The following is an 18,053-nucleotide window of genomic DNA, read 5'->3' on the forward strand; positions in this document are numbered from 1 at the left end:
CCGGAGCTGGGCAAGGGAATCATATATTCTTTTAGCGACTCCTGTCGTTTTCTCGCTGCGTCTGCCAGTTGCTCTTGTCTGTGTGACTGATCCAACTCCTAACCTTGCAATCTGCATCTTTCTTTCTCTTTGCTGTCTCTCTTTTGCAGTATCCCCCTTCTCTTTCCCTCACCTACTTACTAACCCCCTCAGAGGTCTCTCTTTTCCATAAACCTAATTTTATTTGAACATTTCCTCACCCTTTGTAACAGCACCCACTTTTGCTCTTCTCCCTCAGTTCTGCCTATTCCTACCTCCCCCTTATCTCTGTCTCTGTCAGTCTCTTCTCTCTACCTATAAACCAGCAGTGATTTCTCTCCACTCTCCTTCCTCCTACTTTATTTGTCTGTAATTCCAGCTATACACCCAATACCTATTCCATTCTCCTTCTCATTTGTGTATAAATGTAGAATCTCCCGTTGGGGAGTTGGCCCATGTATAGTTACACACACAATACAACATTCCCCCCCCCCTCCTGTGCCTGTTTGTCATTTTCCCTTCTTCCCTTGGAGAGTACAGGCCTATGTGGGCTATATTAGAACAGAAGACTATTATGGCTCATTATAGCCAACAGGGCAAATAAGGAGTGGGGATGAGAGGGGCAGGGGGTATATTAGACTTATCCTATGAGCACAATGAGAATAACTATATTATTGACCCGTGTGTCCCCTAACAGATCAGCTCATGGAAAGCTCCAGAGGATAAAGGTCAGGGTGATGGCAGTGTTTACTTAATGTAGAACTAATGATTATTCCTGCCCCCCTCCCTATAGGGCCCTCTCCCATCCCGATCCATCACCATAATATCCCTCCATTCAAACTGGGCCCCTTCCCCAGTCCCCCCCCACAAGCTCCCTCACAGACTTATATTTCCTATATTTAACTGCAGAATTTCCTCCTCTTCATCAAATATTTGCATTGATTTTTTCCAAAACATTTTATTGACTTGGCTAAATCTTTATTCGGATTTCATGTAACCATTGTTAGCAGCACGTTTTTAAGAAATATTAAAGTGCTGTTTATTTGTATTAAAAACAAAACATGAGGGGGAAAAAAATGCGGTAGTTAAAATCCTTCCAGAATGTATGGGAACATGAACTCATTAAAACATTCTATAGATTTAATGTTGTTGCTACAAATGCAAACTGGTTCTTTTCAGTTAAAAAAACATCTCTGCCTGTAAGGGCTGGAGTGCAGAAATCTCAGGCTAACAAAGGCGGCCGAGCTCTTTCTCTGCCCCAACGAACTGTTGATTGCTATGAAGGTATATATTTACTTTGGTGATCTGTGCGACTTTATCAATATTTGAAGTAAGACAAAGTGCTCACATGGGCTTGGAGCTACAGCAGGAGAAATAAATCACCTCGCCTGGAAAGTTCAACCGAGTGTTCGAGTAGGGAAGGGGAACTTAAACCGATTTCAGTTTATTTCTGTATAAATGCACCACGCAGAAGTGATCGAGAATTCGTACTTTAAATAAAAAAAAAAAAAAAGAATCTTTATTGAACGTGGAATATAAGATAATTAGACCGGGATTTTGAAGAGCCACCTCAGCAATGTGTAGTGTCTCTTTAAGAAAGGCGCAGTTAGCGATCTGGTGCCCCTGGATGCAGTTGCAGGCGTCTGTAGGGAGCAAAAGCAGCTCATTCTGTCTCTCTCAGTGCTAGACTGTAGGCTGGGCCGGGGCTGCACATAGTCATTTATTCGCAAGGCAGGGAGGTATTAACCCCAGGGGGGCGGGGCTTCCCCAAACTGCAGGCATTTCAGCAAGGGCAGGTCTCTTTAATCTCCTTAGCTAAAAACTAGCAGGGCTAGCAAGTCCAGCACTCTCATACATGCATGCCTGGGAACCTGCAGCCACCGATCTGCTGAAAGGAAGACGAAATAAAAAAGGGGAAAACTTCTGTAAAGACGTTTCCATGGGCCGCCACCCTGAGAAGGGCAGAAAGTGGATTTGATTTGGTTGGTGTAGGATTTTGTGGAATACGCGTTTCATGAGCAGAGTGATTTACCATGGATTCCTTTAAAGGAGCTATGAATTTGGAAAGATTGCCTGAGAGTTTAAGACCCCAGCCTTCCCACGACATGGCCACTAGTTTCCATTTGCAGCGATCATCTGAAGCCAGGGATCCCATGGACAATTCAGCCAGTGAGTCTTCTGATACTGAAATCGCAGGTAACTAATCGTGCCAAATCGCTCTGTATTTCCCCCCCATGCTTTGCAGCGTCCCTCCTACGACTGTACAGTAAATGGCTTTTAAATAATGTAGTCGAATGAGCATTTGTTTGGAGGACTTATCAGGTAAGGAAGAATGTCACAAAGCGGCTTATATCCGAGTGTTTATTTTGACAGCGTTTATTGTAGAATGTTTAACGCTTCTCATTCAAACGCGCATTTAGCAAGTAGCGCAATAGGCGCTGGCAGTGATACATTACAAATGCTTTAGGTTTTGGCACCTTGTGTTTTCTTCCGAACGGACTTGCAGTGGTTTCAGCTCGATGTTTGGTATGTTCAGCTTCAAAACTGGCATGTTTATGTCTTTCCCAAAAGCAACACACACATATGAGCCATTCGCATTGCAACAGCGCATTTGGGAAACGAACACAGACATCTGTTGCTTCAGATTATCTGAGGACAGGCCTAGCACGAATATAGGGAGCCCAGAGACGGGCTTTCTGCTGAGCCTTAGGAAAAAAATAAATAAAAAAAAATGAAACCACGGATCAGTCTAACCTCACCCTTCATTCCACTCCCACAAACCCCAACGAAAAAGACCCCATGAATTTAAAGAATCCCAAAAGAACAGGGTCTGCGGCAGACACATTTTAGTTTTTAAAAAATCTATGAGTTGTGGTATAGGAACTAATCCTGTGCAACATATCTAGTTACTTAATAAAACGGATTTTCTCTTATTTTTTTTTCTGTCTTTTGTGTGCCTGTGAGATTTAATCTTTTTTTCATTTGCCTCTGCAGAACCTATTGCTCGCCATAAACAGCGCTTGTATTTGCTTAGGAATCCTGATAATATTTAATTTCTAGATATCTGACACTTCTCTTCCAAACACTGGAGATTAGGCAGGTCAGTTTAGGTAACCTCAGTACAAGTATGGCAGTTCCCTCCCATGGGGTTTATTTATCTGCGGCCTATTCAAAGCAGCTACTGAAAGGAGCCAGTCATTCAAATAGCGTCAGATATGATTCTTTTTACTGCTGTTTTGGCAGGACTGACATTGAAACGAGATGTCAGGATTTCTGAATAAGATTTTTTACCAAATAAGACATAATCGTGATAAAACTCCATTACACTTAACAGTGGATCTAAAATAGAAAACTGATTCCCTGCAGGTTACAAAAACTATTCATACAATTTCATCGCTTCGAAAGCGATCAGTTATTTTATTCAAAGTAAAATCACGAAAAAATATCCAGTATGTGTCGCTTGGCATTTCCTTGAAAAACAAAATATGTCACTTTTCTGCAAACAGCAGTAAAAAAAACGGACGGCTATTTCCTACAAAAATATAAATCTGTGCCGGAGTGTCTGGTTTGTATCTATCATATGTTATAAGCCCTTTTTTAATTTAATTTACTGATATGAATATTTGATTTTGTATTTTATGAAGAAGAAAGGGGTAGCCCAAATTATCGTATGAAATGTTTATTTTGTCACTACATTTCGCAATGAGCAGAGACCCTTGAACTCTTGTAAGCAAATTGCAAAAATGAATATTGTGGAGAAATTCCAAATTTGCCGAAATGCCGTTTCATGGTGATTCCCCACTATCCCTGTATTAGTCTCTGTATTAGTACAATCAATATGTATATACAGATAAATCTATAAGTATTATAGGAAGTGTGTGCCTGCCTCCGGAGCACAACAGCCAGTTCCCAAGCTCAGGTACCGAGGTGCCACTTAGGCCCAATGGGACCCGCCTAATAATTATCCTGTAATCTCGATGTGTTTGACAGAGAAAGAACGAAGTGGGGAGCCAAAGGGAGAGGACGGCAATGGGGATGATCCCACAAAGAAAAAGAAGCAGAGGAGACAAAGGACTCACTTTACCAGCCAGCAGCTGCAGGAGCTGGAGGCCACTTTCCAGAGGAACCGCTACCCAGACATGAGCATGAGAGAGGAGATCGCTGTATGGACCAATCTGACTGAGGCCAGGGTCAGGGTAAGTGCCGGGCACAGGAATGAATAAGAACACCCACTATATGGAAGTGTCAAACGAAGGTGGCTAGTAGGGCCCCTGGAAATATGCACCCAGGCCACTTCATTCTGCAAATGGGGATAAGTCTAATCTGTGATGGTTTTGCCTATGGAGCTTGTTGGCTGTATGTGCTGAAATATGAATATGTTAAGATAAGGTTGGGGGGGGGTCAAGTAATAGATGTGATAATTTTTTGCTATATATGCTCACCTCTAGTACCCATAGTATCCAGTTAGCAATTTGTTTTAATCAGTTTAGTGCAGTCTGGGTTACTGCGCCTTTTAGATTAGCACCAATAATATTACAGAAGGGGCCAGTGTGTGCGTGTATATATATATGTGTGTGTGTGTGTGTGTATATATATGTGTGTGTGTGTGTATATATATGTGTGTGTTTGTGTGTGTGTATATGTGAGTGTGTGTGGGTTTGAGAGTGTAAAGGGGCCAGTCCATAGTGATCAATTTGGTGCATTCCTACTCCATCTTTATTTGGCTTTATCGTCATTTTGTCTTTGTTGATTTTTATGCATTAAAATGTCTAAAACAGCCGCTCAAAAATGTAATATAACTTAAGATATTAAAATATAACCATGTATTTTGTGCATAGCGCTAACGCGTGTGTAAAAAAGAAAAAAAGAATACAGATATATATTTATGTACCCCGGCCATACCCATATAATAAATAAAATGATCTAGCATATGGGGGTGTCTCCTGGACAGTCTGGCTTGTTACATCCTCATCCGACAAATGAATATATTTGTAGCGTAGTTGGAAAAGTCAGCAAACATATTCCGCAGAATATTGGCCCAGTGCAAAACTTGTCGTCATGCTCTTTTTCTGCCAAGTGCAAAGAAAGGAGATTAGACTGTAGCCTGGGCAGACTTAAATGGTCCATTTACAAAACACATAATAAGCAGATGTTTAGGGGAGTTAGGAAGGTTAGAGAAAAAGGAGAAAGATGACCAACAAATGGATGAATGGCAGCGATTTACGGAGAATTGCAGAAACAGGCAGAATATATGGAGGAGATTGTGTTGGTTTAATGTAAAGGCGGCTTGGGGATATGGTAATAGATATAGATTAAATAGATAGATAGATAGATAGATAGATAGATAGATGATAGATAGATAAATAGATAGATAGATAGATGATAGATAGATAGATAGATAGATAGATAGATAGATAGATAGATAGATAGATAGATAAATGATAGATAGATAGATATTAGATAGACAGATAGATAGATAGATGATATATAGATAGATAGATAGATAGATAGATAGATAGATAGATAGATAGATAGATAGATAGATAGATATAGATTAGATAGACAGATAGATAGATGATAGATAGATGATATATAGATAGATAGATAGATAGATAGATAGATAGATAGATATATGAATAGATAGATAGATAGATAGATGATAGATAGATAGATAGATAGATAGATAGATATAGATGATAGATAGATAGATAGATGATATAGATGAATAGATAGATAGATAGATAGATGATATAGATGAATAGATAGATAGATAGATAGATAGATAGATAGATAGATAGATAGATAGATAGATGATATATAGATGATAGATAGATAGATAGATAGATGAATAGATAGATAGATAGATAGATAGATAGACAGACAGAGGCCGGATTGGATGACTGGATGAGTGAGGGGACAGGTCCCATCTGAGAGAACACTTGGTACCAGTCAGGACCTGTATCTGCCCCCATGGAAGTCCCTTTCATTTTGCTCAGAGACACAGTAAAATCGCCGAGGCACCAAACCAAGACCAGATGGAGAAGTAAAAGCCAGGACTTGAACCTCAAGGCATTCTCAGATTGAAAGGTGCATTTCATATGGCCCCTAATAAAGGCTGGGGAAAAGGAAATGATTTGCATGTAAAAAAATAATAGTTAAAACTAGCAGCAAAAGGTCAATGTGTTCATTTTTAATGCCCCCGGTGTCTTTTAACTAGTTCTCTACTTACATCCTACCCACAGCAAATTAGTTTGGAAATTAATCTCAATATCCCATCTCTCTGGTTGCTGCTCATTTCCATTTCAGTGGGAGGGGCCACATCTTTTCATGGCATTATGGACTGAGCAGAAATATAGTGACAGTCTATATGAGACTGAATGGGGGCTCTGTCTGCCAGCACAGCCTGCATCAGCAGCTCTCTGTACCGGGCTATTGGGGAGGGTGGGGGCAGGGCTCTTGGCTCAGGCTCCCTGCTCCCCTTTTAGCAGCACAGTTACACCCGGTTAGTAACCAGAACTACGAGAGAAGCTGGAGAGAAAGGGCATATTCTATGTTTTTCCATCATTATAAAATGTTACAATTTATTCTTCTGATAAATTATCTTGGCAACAATTATATCAGCACTTCCCTGGCAAATATCCAGTTTCATAGAAAGTGCCATTACCTGTTATAATGCCTGATCAATTATATATATATATATATATATATATATATATATATATATATATATATATATATATATAGATAGATAGTTAGATAGATATATTGGAACAAGGGTAGCACTCTTAGGATTTAAAGAATTGTGAGCAAAATGTAAATGTAAAAATACATTTTTACATTTACTTTTTGCTCACAATTCTTTAAATCTTAGGAGTGATACCCTTGTTCCAATATATCTATCTATCTATCTATCTATCTATCTATCTATCTATCTATCTATATATATATATATATATATATAATTGATCAGGCATAATGGCACTTTCTATGAAACTGGATATTTGTCAGGGAAGTGCTGATATAATTGTTGCCCCATTGCATTTTTTTGGTCTTTGCACCCAGGTTTGCTGCAAATGGTTTGCACCCTATGGACTATGGACTATATATATATATATATATATATATATATATATATATATTCCAGATTCCTACACAGGGGGAAGTTTCCTTAGCTGAGTATATAAGAAAATAAAAGAATCCAATTGTACCTATTCTATGAAATTCTTTCCACATCTGACCTATCCCAACAAAATCCTACCAACCATCAAGAGACTAGTACGAATGTATGAATTGAAAAACATGCAAAGTATTTGCTGCTAACACGTAAATTGGACTACCACTAATAACAAAAATCATACATCGCATGAGGGTTCGGCAACAAAATCTTTTGAAAGTCAATGGGACCTAATGGTACTATAGTTTAAACTGTGTGCGTATTTTTGGATGAATGTTTGGGTTTATGTATTTATTAATGTTTATATATGTAAAGTACTGTGTGACTTGATTTTTGTGGATGTTTATTGGGGCCATAGGGTATCATTTTGTAGATGTTAATTGTGGGTTATGTATGAGAGTGTGTGTGTTCATGCTAGTGTTAATACAGACGGTGCCTATGAGAATGAATGATTGCAGATGTGGCTATTGTAGTGTGCATGTTGCTTTATGTGTGTGTGTGTGTATGGATGGTGTACTTGTGCATACAAACTGATATTTTCGAGGACTTTTTTTTATAGACTTTGCCAGACCATTCAAAAAAATAGCCCCTTGCCCTTAAAGGAGCCTGGGGTGGTGGATTGGGGTGTATAAATACTGGGAAATGTTCCAGATTTGAAAAATGGAAACAGTAATGAAATGCTCAAGGGTATCTGAGCTGTAAAATACTTTGGTGTGGGGGGTTTTTATTTGTCCAAATATATGTGTGAGTGTGTATATAGTGCATGTCAGTGTGTGTAGCACATGTATGTGTGAGTGTGTGTATAGTGCATGTCAGTGTGTGTAGCACATGTATGTGTGAGTGTGTGTATAGTGCATGTCAGTGTGTGTAGCACATGTATGTGTGAGTGTGTGTATAGTGCATGTCAGTGTGTGTAGTACATGTAAGTGTAAGTGTGTGTATAGTGCATGTCAGTGTGTGTAGCACATGTATGTGTGAGTGTGTGTATAGTGCATGTCAGTGTGTGTAGCACATGTATGTGTGAGTGTGTGTATAGTGCATGTCAGTGTGTGTAGCACATGTATGTGTGAGTGTGTGTATAGTGCATGTCAGTGTGTGTAGTACATGTAAGTGTAAGTGTGTGTATAGTGTAAGGGAATTAGCCACATATCTGTGAGCCTGCAGACACCCACCACCCACACAGGAGTCAGTGTATTTATGTACCCCGGCCATACCCCCTATACAGGCTGAGTATTGAGCGCTATGGGAGCGCCTGGGTGAATGGCCCCTCACAAGTCTATATAAAGACTTACCGCACAAGTAGCTCCTTTTCTCCATCCGCCTTACTGGAAATCGCCCAGAGCAGCCCGCATTGTGATGGATACACTAAGCATTTTAGCTTCATTCTCTTTACATTTTGTTTCTGCTAGATGTTCTAATAAACGTCCAAATATTTATTTCATTCTCATCATTGGGTTCAACCAGGCTCACAATTTTGTTTGTCATGCGTTTTATGACATTTTCTGTTTAATATAAGCGGTGTGAGTGTATAGGATGGGTTTCATAAAAAACTAAACTCCTTATAGACAGTTACATCCTTTCCAACATATCAAATCGAAATATAGGAGCCAAAATGCAGTCAGGCCGCCTAGCCGTATGTGCATGAAAAAGTCCGACTTACCTATAGTTATAAAGAATAAAGAATAGTTATAAAGAATAATTATGATCAGTGAGATATATTAATATATCTCACTGATTGATGATCAGTGAGATATATTAAATTATATATATATATATATATATATAAAATTTAATATATCTCACTGATCATCAAATGTGTTCATAACCTTTATAATATTTCAAAGTATGCCGTGGTATCTCCTATTTTGCGATAACCCAAAATTCACTACGATTATATGGTGTGTGATGGCGATGCAAGAAATTGGAATGACCTCAAATGTCACGTTATCACTCAATTTATTCAATTAAAAACAGGGGTTTAAGCTATATTAACATCAAAAATGAATGCAGGGTTAGAGTGAGACTATTAGGCTCTATGCCGCAAATTATTTTTACATACGTTGTTCCTTTGGGTAAGCAAAATACATTTTCCGTCCCCAAATAAATGCATTGTAGGTACCTGCTACTAAAAAGTCCCAGGCTAGCTGGTATAGACTGTAGCTTATTAATAAACCTGTCAATATAATTCTAAAATTGTTAAGACTGCTTTTGATATTTATTTAAGTATGTTGTGCCATTCTTACACAGGGCCCTTGTTTTTTTTTTATTATTCTTGGGTATTTCCCGTGGTACGTGTGCCCCACTTTTATTTTATTCATTCATTGTTTGGAAATAGTTTGGAGATATTATTAACAAACATACATTTTTGGTAACGATTTTTTGTTTCATTATTAGGACATATTTTTTTATATTTACTGGTGAATTTAGTATTATATATTTCCTATTTGGAAGTTGCGCACTTGACGATCGACAAAACCCACAACTTTAGGGAACCTATAAGATTTTGATCTCTTTAAAAAATAAAATTAATAAAGGGCCTCTGTTCAGAGAGTTTTCTATTAAGTGCAAGGAGCAGAGATGTAAATATATATCCCTGGTTTGTTTCTGTCACAATACCGTTTTAATTAGGAAAATAATGTCAAATCATTATTTCTACCCTGTGTTTTGGGTACCAGTAAAATGGACTGGTCTGCTGTGCATTTAATGAAACACAATCTTTGCCATTTTCCAAAGTTAAAGAAACACAGCAAAAGCATATGAATTGCTGCATCTGAGCAAGGTAATAAATTCTAATTAGTTATACATGCAAAGTCTACATAACCAAAGGGCAATGTAAAGATTTTGCCTAAACATTACTAATCCAATCCTATTTTTTATGATCTGTAACAAGGGACTTTTATGGCGCTGTATAAGTAATCGGAAATGCTGGTGAACTGGTACACAAATGTACTATTAGAGGGGGTATTGATAAAACACTTACCATGGCCAATTAATATTCTTTGTAAAGTACATTCAGCAAAACCAGCGGGGGTAAATTAAAAACAGAAATCTTCTTCAAGGGAGCCTTTACTTCAGGAACTGTCCAAACAAGACAGCAGTATTGCCCATAATAATTAGCTGTATATATTCACAGCGACTGATTAGTTGTTTCCAATGCACAACTGTGAGTTGTAGTTGACATAAAAATAAAATGTTTTTTTCGTGTAGCACACAAACAAGTTTCTCATAATCAATTTGTATTGCTATTTAGGTTGTTTTATTACTAATCAAAAGCACCTATAATATGAGCCCATACTGTTAGGCTATGTGAAAGTCTGTAAGTTGGACTGCGCAGGGTTCAGGACATAAATATGTAGGTGAATGAAGCCTTGCTTTATCCCATAGACGGTGCATATAGTAGGTACATATTGTACCAACGGGGTTCTTATTGGTATCGGGTAAAATCTTTCTACTGGTCATTCCTTTGATCAATTCTTATGTATTTGCAAAATATGTTAAACGAAATAATACACTTATTTTGATCCACAGTTTTTATAACATTTTATTTGCCAGATTTATTTATATGGCCTATTTGTTGGTGTGTTTTTGAAAGCCAAAAAGCAATCTCCCACTGTTTCCCATGTGTTTTTATGTATTTATCTGCTATTATCCTGGCTTCTGCTTTAAAATCCAGTGGGTGAGCTTTAGGCTATAGGATAAACCCATGTAAATGGGATTTTTTTTGAGGAGTTTGGAATTCATTCCCAGAATTGCTTTTGTTTCTATCTGTATGAGGCAGTCTCCTCAACCTTAATGATTTATGTATTTATTTAAGTTGATTCAACCTATGGGTATCTGGGAAACAGTTAGCTACCTTGTATCTTGTATTTTAATTAGCTGAATTTGCATTCATTTGTGTGGGGAACCATATACAAACATGTATCCAGGTGTGTGACTACAAGTTTATCACTGTGTGTGTCCATATGTCATTGCTTGTGTGGGTATATATGCGATGGGTGTATGTGCCTTTGTGTGTTGTCAGTGTTTGTCAGTGTGTATATATATATATATATATATATATATATATATATATATATATATATATATATATATATATATATATATATATATATATATATATATATATATATATATATATATATAAATGCACAAAGGGGCCACTTCTACTTTTAATAAATTAAATTTATTTTTTCATAAGTCCTGAGGGAAGGGGCCCATTTGTGCATTTATCTACCTTGAAATTTTTTTAGGACTGCACCCAGGCATCGGATGACTTGGTTGTCGTGGGTGCCTACTGTTTGAACGGTTATATATGTGTATATGTATATATGTGTTAGTTCTAGTGTGTTTATGTATACTTTTGTGCATTTCTGATGTTCTATGTGTATCTGTGTGTATATGTGATTATTAATACTAGTGACTCAGTGTAAAAATGAGTTCATTTGTGAGTACTTGTATGTGTGCCCTTTTGTTCATCCATGTGTAAATGGGTGTGTGGGTGTTTGTGGGTGCATGTTATTTTTGTGATGTGAGTGTCATGTAATTTTTGGTATGTATACGAGTGATTGTATGTGTGTCTGTTCTATTTTATTAATACTTTTGTGTGAGCTTGTTTGTGTGTATTTGGACCTATAAATATGTTTTTGTGTGTGTGTGTGTGTGTGTGTGTATGTGTGTGAGCATGTAGCTGTATGTGCTTTTTAGATGTCACTGTTTGTAAGTTTAGATTAGCCAGAAAATATGACTACACCTGCCTGTATATGTAAGTATGTGCCTGTGTGTGTGGGTGTTTGTGCTTTTGTGGGTATTTGTATGCATATGTAAGAGTAGTTGTGTATGTTTGTGTGTATATGTGTGTCTGTGTGTATATTTGTTTCTTTGCACCTATGTGCATATTTGTATGAGTGCTTGTGTATGTTTCTGTTTATATGTGTGTGTGTATGTTTGTGTGTGTATATGTGTGTTTGTGTGTATATGTGAGTGTTTGTGTGTATATGTGTGTTTGTGTGTATATGTGAGTGTTTGTGTGTATATGTGTGTTTGTGTGTATATGTGAGTGTTTGTGTGTATATGTGTGTGTTTGTGTATGTTTGTGTGTGTGTATATGTGTGTATATGTGTGTTTGTGTGTATATGTGTATGTTTGTGTGTATATGTGTGTTTGTGTGTATATGTGTATGTTTGTGTGTATATGTGAGTGTGTATATATGTGAGTGTGTGTATATGTGAGTGTGTGTATATGTGAGTGTGTGTGTATATGTGAGTGTGTGTATATGTGAGTGTGTGTATATGTGAGTGTGTGTGTATATGTGAGTGTGTGTGGGTTTGAGAGAGTAAAGGGCCAGTCCATAGTGATCACTTGGGTGCTTTCCTACTCCATCTTTATTTGCTTTATCGTCATTTTGTCTTTGTTGATTTTTATGGTTTAAAATGTCTAAAACAGCCGCTCAAATATATAACACAATGTAAGACATTACTATAACTAACGCTGTAATACTTTGCCCCGCCGGCAGGTCTGGTTCAAGAACCGCAGAGCCAAGTGGAGGAAGAGGGAGCGGAACCAGCAGATGGACCTGTGCAAGAATGGCTACGTGCCCCAGTTCAGCGGCCTGATGCAGCCCTACGATGAGATGTACGCTGGCTACCCGTACAACAACTGGGCCACCAAAAGCCTCACCCCTGCCCCCCTGTCCACCAAGAGCTTCACCTTCTTCAACTCCATGAGTCCGCTGTCCTCCCAGTCCATGTTCTCTGGCCCCAGCTCCATCTCTTCCATGAGCATGCCCTCCAGCATGGGCCACTCGGCGGTGCCCGGCATGCCCAACTCTAGTCTTAACAACATCAACAACCTTAATAACATCAGCAGCTCCTCCCTCAACTCCGCCATGTCTTCTACTGCTTGTCCCTATGGCCCCCCCGGCTCCCCATACACGGTATACAGGGACACTTGTAACTCGAGTTTGGCCAGCCTGAGACTGAAATCCAAGCAGCACTCCACCTTTGGCTACAGTAGCCTGCAGAGCCCGGCCTCCAGCCTCAATGCCTGCCAGTATAACAGTTGATAGACTCCCCAGCTGTGTGCCAACCCTGTGGACTCTCACAATGGACCAGACAATACTTTTTGTGCAAGACACCGAATCTAAGAACACATGGATGAGTTGCAATTTTTCTCTGGATTATGCGGGTTGTATGTGTTTACTTGAACTTGCACAGAAGTTCTCTGTAGCCACTCTCCCAGGGAGAGACTGGAGACAACACACATTTATATGGAACACGTTGGTGGCAGTAGTGGCCCCTCTGGTGGCGGTACCCACGGAGATTGCGCATCGCCTACCACTGACACCACAGGAATCTGCAGCCTTGGAATCTATAGGGAGAGGAAAAACAATGAATAAAGGGGTTTGAACAGAAAAAAAACACACAAGGGTTAACCACTTAAAAAGGTTATATGTATATATAAATATATAAGCCGCTACATTGTGTCTGATGCTTGTGCGGCGGTTCAATTTGGTTTCACAACAAATGCATGATTCTCAGTGTTTGTTCAGCTACAAGGAAGATCCGATTGTTTCCAAATACAACGTTCTTCGTTCTAGAATCCCCTACAGATCCACTCTGGAACCATTCGATCCATCTCCACGGCTCTTCTACGGTTATTTCATACCCCCCCCCCCCCCTCCAAATGATCCTGGCAATTGTATGTATGCTATGCTTATAGATCAATCGATCGTCATTATTTATCTGCAATTTATAGCTCCCTATATGTATCCTAAATATGCTATGTACAAATAATAAATCATTCAAACCTTCTTGTGACTCCTGACAGTGCATCAATAAACCACCTGGAACCCGTAAGAATAACTCGAGTTGTTTTCCAATTTCTAGAAAACGTTTGAATGGGAAAACATATTTTCAAAGAAATAATCTAAAGTTTAGATTATTTAAGGATGGTTTAAAAAAAAAACAAACTAAATAAATTATTTTTTAATATTAAAACGCATACAAAACGCATATGAAGTTTAATTGCAGGCGTATTTGTGACTTGTCAGTACGAAGGGATCTATATTAAGTGCACAAACTTTTACCCCCATCTTTCCCCTCTGTGTATTGTACACCTGTGGTAAAGGTTATGTGGATGTGTGGATGTTAAATAATGCTCTTGTGGATAAGAATGCAGTGTATTGTTTTTTTTATAAGTTATGTTTTTTGTTTTGTGATTTTTTTTTCAAAAATTAAGAGCATGGGAATAAAACGAATCTAAGAAATAAAAACCTTTTCCGTGTTTTTTGCTAATTACATGCTGTTATTTATTTCAATGTAATATTACATTTTTTTTTCTTTACATCGGAGAATAAAATGCGCAGTCCAACCCTTTGTATTCTCAGTTTTATCTTTTAAACAGAATACAACAAAATGGAAAGTTATCACCTGGGTTAAAAAAAAAAATCCAAAAGTCTTTACAAATAAATAAATCCTAAAGGAGTTCTCCACTCAAAATTTTTTTTTTCCTTAATGAAAGAAGACAAAATTCCAATCAAATTTCCATGTATACATTGATTTAAAAATGTCAGTTGTTTGAACGTTATTTGGAAATAAGTTGCAAAATCGGTATTTGGTGTATCTCTGTTTTCTGAATGTGAGATTTAAACTGGATAAAGTCACTCCAGGTCTGTTAAGCAGTTGCTGCATTAATTCAGGAGTTAAAGCCAGAGGTGCAGGGAATGCAAACAGGCAGACAAATAGTGCTTTCAATAGCACTCACATTTAGAAATACCTACAAACCATTGCGCTTTCTTTCATTCAGCAAAAACTCGATTCTGGGTTGAGGACCTATTCGTAATTTATGGAATTTACCTTTGTAAATTCAGCTCTGATTGGTGCACAGTTAATGATGCAATAACTGCAATTTAATGGGAATTTTCACACTATTCAATCACTTATACAAATAGTTATGTTCCTCTTCCCTACTATATGCTGTACTTCTGCAAGTGAACAATAGGAGCCTCTCACTGCTTGCCTAGTAACTCTCTCTCTCCTGCACTTTAGTGTTGGGCTATGGCTTTTATACAGATATTTTCTTGTTTAGGGTGTCTAATGGGACAGGAGGATATTTACATTCACTTCAGTATTGCGGTGGGAATTATTTTTTCTTTATTACGAATATTCGTATCAACCCAAACCCATAGATGACGCTGTTGTTTCTTTTTAACAAACTAGAATTAAAAAAAAAACTATGGTATTTGTGCAGGTAAATATTTACTAACATATATGCAGAGATTTTTATAGGTATTATTATTATTAATAACACATTCCTCAGATTGCTCAAACCTTAATAGGCATCCTAGCACTAGCAGCTAGCCAACACATAAACAATCCACATGGGTTTATTTCAAATAAATACCAGCCATTGTTTAGTTGAGGTTCATAATTAACATGGCTGTTGTGTTTAATCTGTAGCCAATATGTTAACTATAAAATAATGCGTTATTATATTTGATCAGTATCATGGAGAGGAGAAATTAAATGTAAAATGATATACTGGATTCTAAAGAGGACTAAAGTCCAGAAGGAATGGATGGTAAGTAAGTAATAAGTGTAAGGGAATGCTGTTGCCATTGTAATGTACAAAAGGTATTGAATGTCTGCCTTGTGTTCCTAGGATGATGAGCCCCCAGCTACATCTTGTACACTGTTTGCCCCATTGCACCTTGTGCTTGTAGCTCCCTTTATGCAACTTGGGCCATTAGCAGCTTTTCTGCTTATATAAATATATAACTATGCCTCATCTCTCCAATGCATACTCCATGAGTCTTTCTTCATTTATACCATGGGGGTATTTATTATTTATTGGTGGGGTAGGCAGAAAGGGAATTTATCTTTATATAAAAATCTAAAGTTCTATGCCACTAAATTGTGTTTCAAGGGGTCCTCCATCTTAAAACCATGGTTTGATTTGAACAAGTTCAACAGCCATGAATTTTCAAAAACAAAGATGAATTATAGAGGTTTTATAAATAAAGTTGGCACTTCATTTGTTGTTGAATTGTTTTGTATGTTTTACTAACATATGTTCTGGTGGCATTATATATGTCGTTTGCTTTGCACTGTATTTATGCTGCCATCAGATAGATAGAAATATATACAGATAGATAGATAGATAGAAATATATACAAATAGGTATAAATATATGTACAGAGAAAGAAATAGTATAGATGATGAATAAATAGATGATAGACAGATAGATATATAGATGACATATAAATATATACAGATAGATCAATCAATAGAAATATATACATACAGATGATAGATAGATAGATAGATAGATAGATAGATAGAAATATATACAAATAGGTATAAATATATGTACAGAGTAAGAAATAGTATAGATGATGAATAAATAGATGATAGACAGATAGATATATAGATGACATAAATATATACAGATATACAGATAGATCGATCAATAGAAATAAATACAGACAGATATAAATATATATATACAAATATACAGATCTATAAGTAGATAGACTACATACAAATAGATAGATGAAATAGATAGATGCTAGCTAAAAGATAGATAGAAATATATACAGATAGACAGATATATACAGCTAGATAGAAATATATACAGATAGATACAAATATATACAGATAGATATAAATATCTAAGATAGATGATAAATAGATATAAATATATATAGATACAAATGTTGGGTGGTTGAGAATCACATTTTTTTTATTACACAAAACTGTTATTGGATGGAGGGCCCCATTAAAAAGGACATAAAGTAATAAAGAAAACTTTAGAAACGTTCCTGTGCCCACAGAGCAATCTATATCAGTAAAGGCCTATGGAGGATGTGCTACCCAGGCAAGCAGTATGGCAGCACTTACTCAGGAATGTTGAGTGTGCAACTAGCCGTGCTCTCATATTCGACTGTCACTTAAAAGAAAACAAACAGGTACTCATCAGTACTGTATGCACCTTTAATTTGCATTACCTAGCCCCCCCCCCCCATCCACCAACTTATTTCAAAAGTGATTGAGACTCATTGGTCCCAGAAGAACAGAGCTACAAAGCGCCCAGCATGCAGAAATACCAGTTATCCCTGTTTTCTCTCAGAATGACGCTCGGCAACAGGTTTTGTCAAAATGAAATGCTCAGTTGCTTTTAAAAAGAGATTGTTTGACTTTCATATTTGAGTGTCTCTATTTACTAACTGCAGCCTCCAGTACAGGCAAAGGACTGAAATGAGTGAGATTCCACCTCAGCTTCATTGAGAAATCACTTCTGCTCAGAACAATGACATGTCTATTCATATTCCAGCTTCCATGCCCTCTCCATACATTCATATATAGCAGCATGGATGCTTCTTTTTCCACTTGGGTGTGTGAAACCAGGATCAGCAATAAGGATACAATTATTCCTCTCACACCTCACTGTACTTGGAAAACCTGGCAGAATATATTGGCAATTGACTGAGCTCAACAGGAAAGGTTACAAGAGGGGCAAGGCATAATTCATAGCAAAAGATAATAGCTGCCTAATAACAGTATATCACTAATAAAAAGCTCTGGGGTTTGCTCTATTCAGATCCCACACCCTCTTGACCCCATTTTTTCCATTCTAACACAGCCACGCACCCAGACATGCTATGATTTATTGTGTCCTACAAACTGCACCCTGATTAAGCCAGTTAAGCTCAGGTTCCACTATCACAGCTCCTCCTACCATTTTTCCAGTAGGGTTGCCAATGGATGGGATGGCTGACCCAATATAGAAACATAGATGGAAAAATTATAAAACCCAGCCTCAAGCTTAGGGTGAAATTTTGGACCAATACTTATTTGCTCTTCTT

The 18,053-nt window shown here is 37.5% G+C and overlaps 1 protein-coding gene across 2 annotated transcripts in view; it reads left to right on the top strand.

Annotated features, from left to right (window-relative positions):
• pitx1 (paired like homeodomain 1) overlaps positions 1-14,462 on the top strand; it is a 29,900-nt gene extending 15,438 nt beyond the window's left edge. The window contains 3 exon segments of one of the 2 annotated variants that reach the window (NM_001007499.1): positions 1,848-2,214; positions 4,009-4,214; positions 12,705-14,462. In NM_001007499.1, coding sequence (NP_001007500.1) covers positions 2,052-2,214; positions 4,009-4,214; positions 12,705-13,253 — 918 coding nt within the window. In that variant the 5' untranslated portion in view covers positions 1,848-2,051 and the 3' untranslated portion in view covers positions 13,254-14,462. 2 annotated transcript variants of the gene reach the window in all.
• The last annotated feature ends 3,591 nt before the right edge of the window (positions 14,463-18,053 follow it).

This window comes from Xenopus tropicalis, chromosome 3, assembly GCF_000004195.4.
Source record: "Xenopus tropicalis strain Nigerian chromosome 3, UCB_Xtro_10.0, whole genome shotgun sequence".
Taxonomy (NCBI): Eukaryota; Metazoa; Chordata; class Amphibia; order Anura; family Pipidae; genus Xenopus; species Xenopus tropicalis.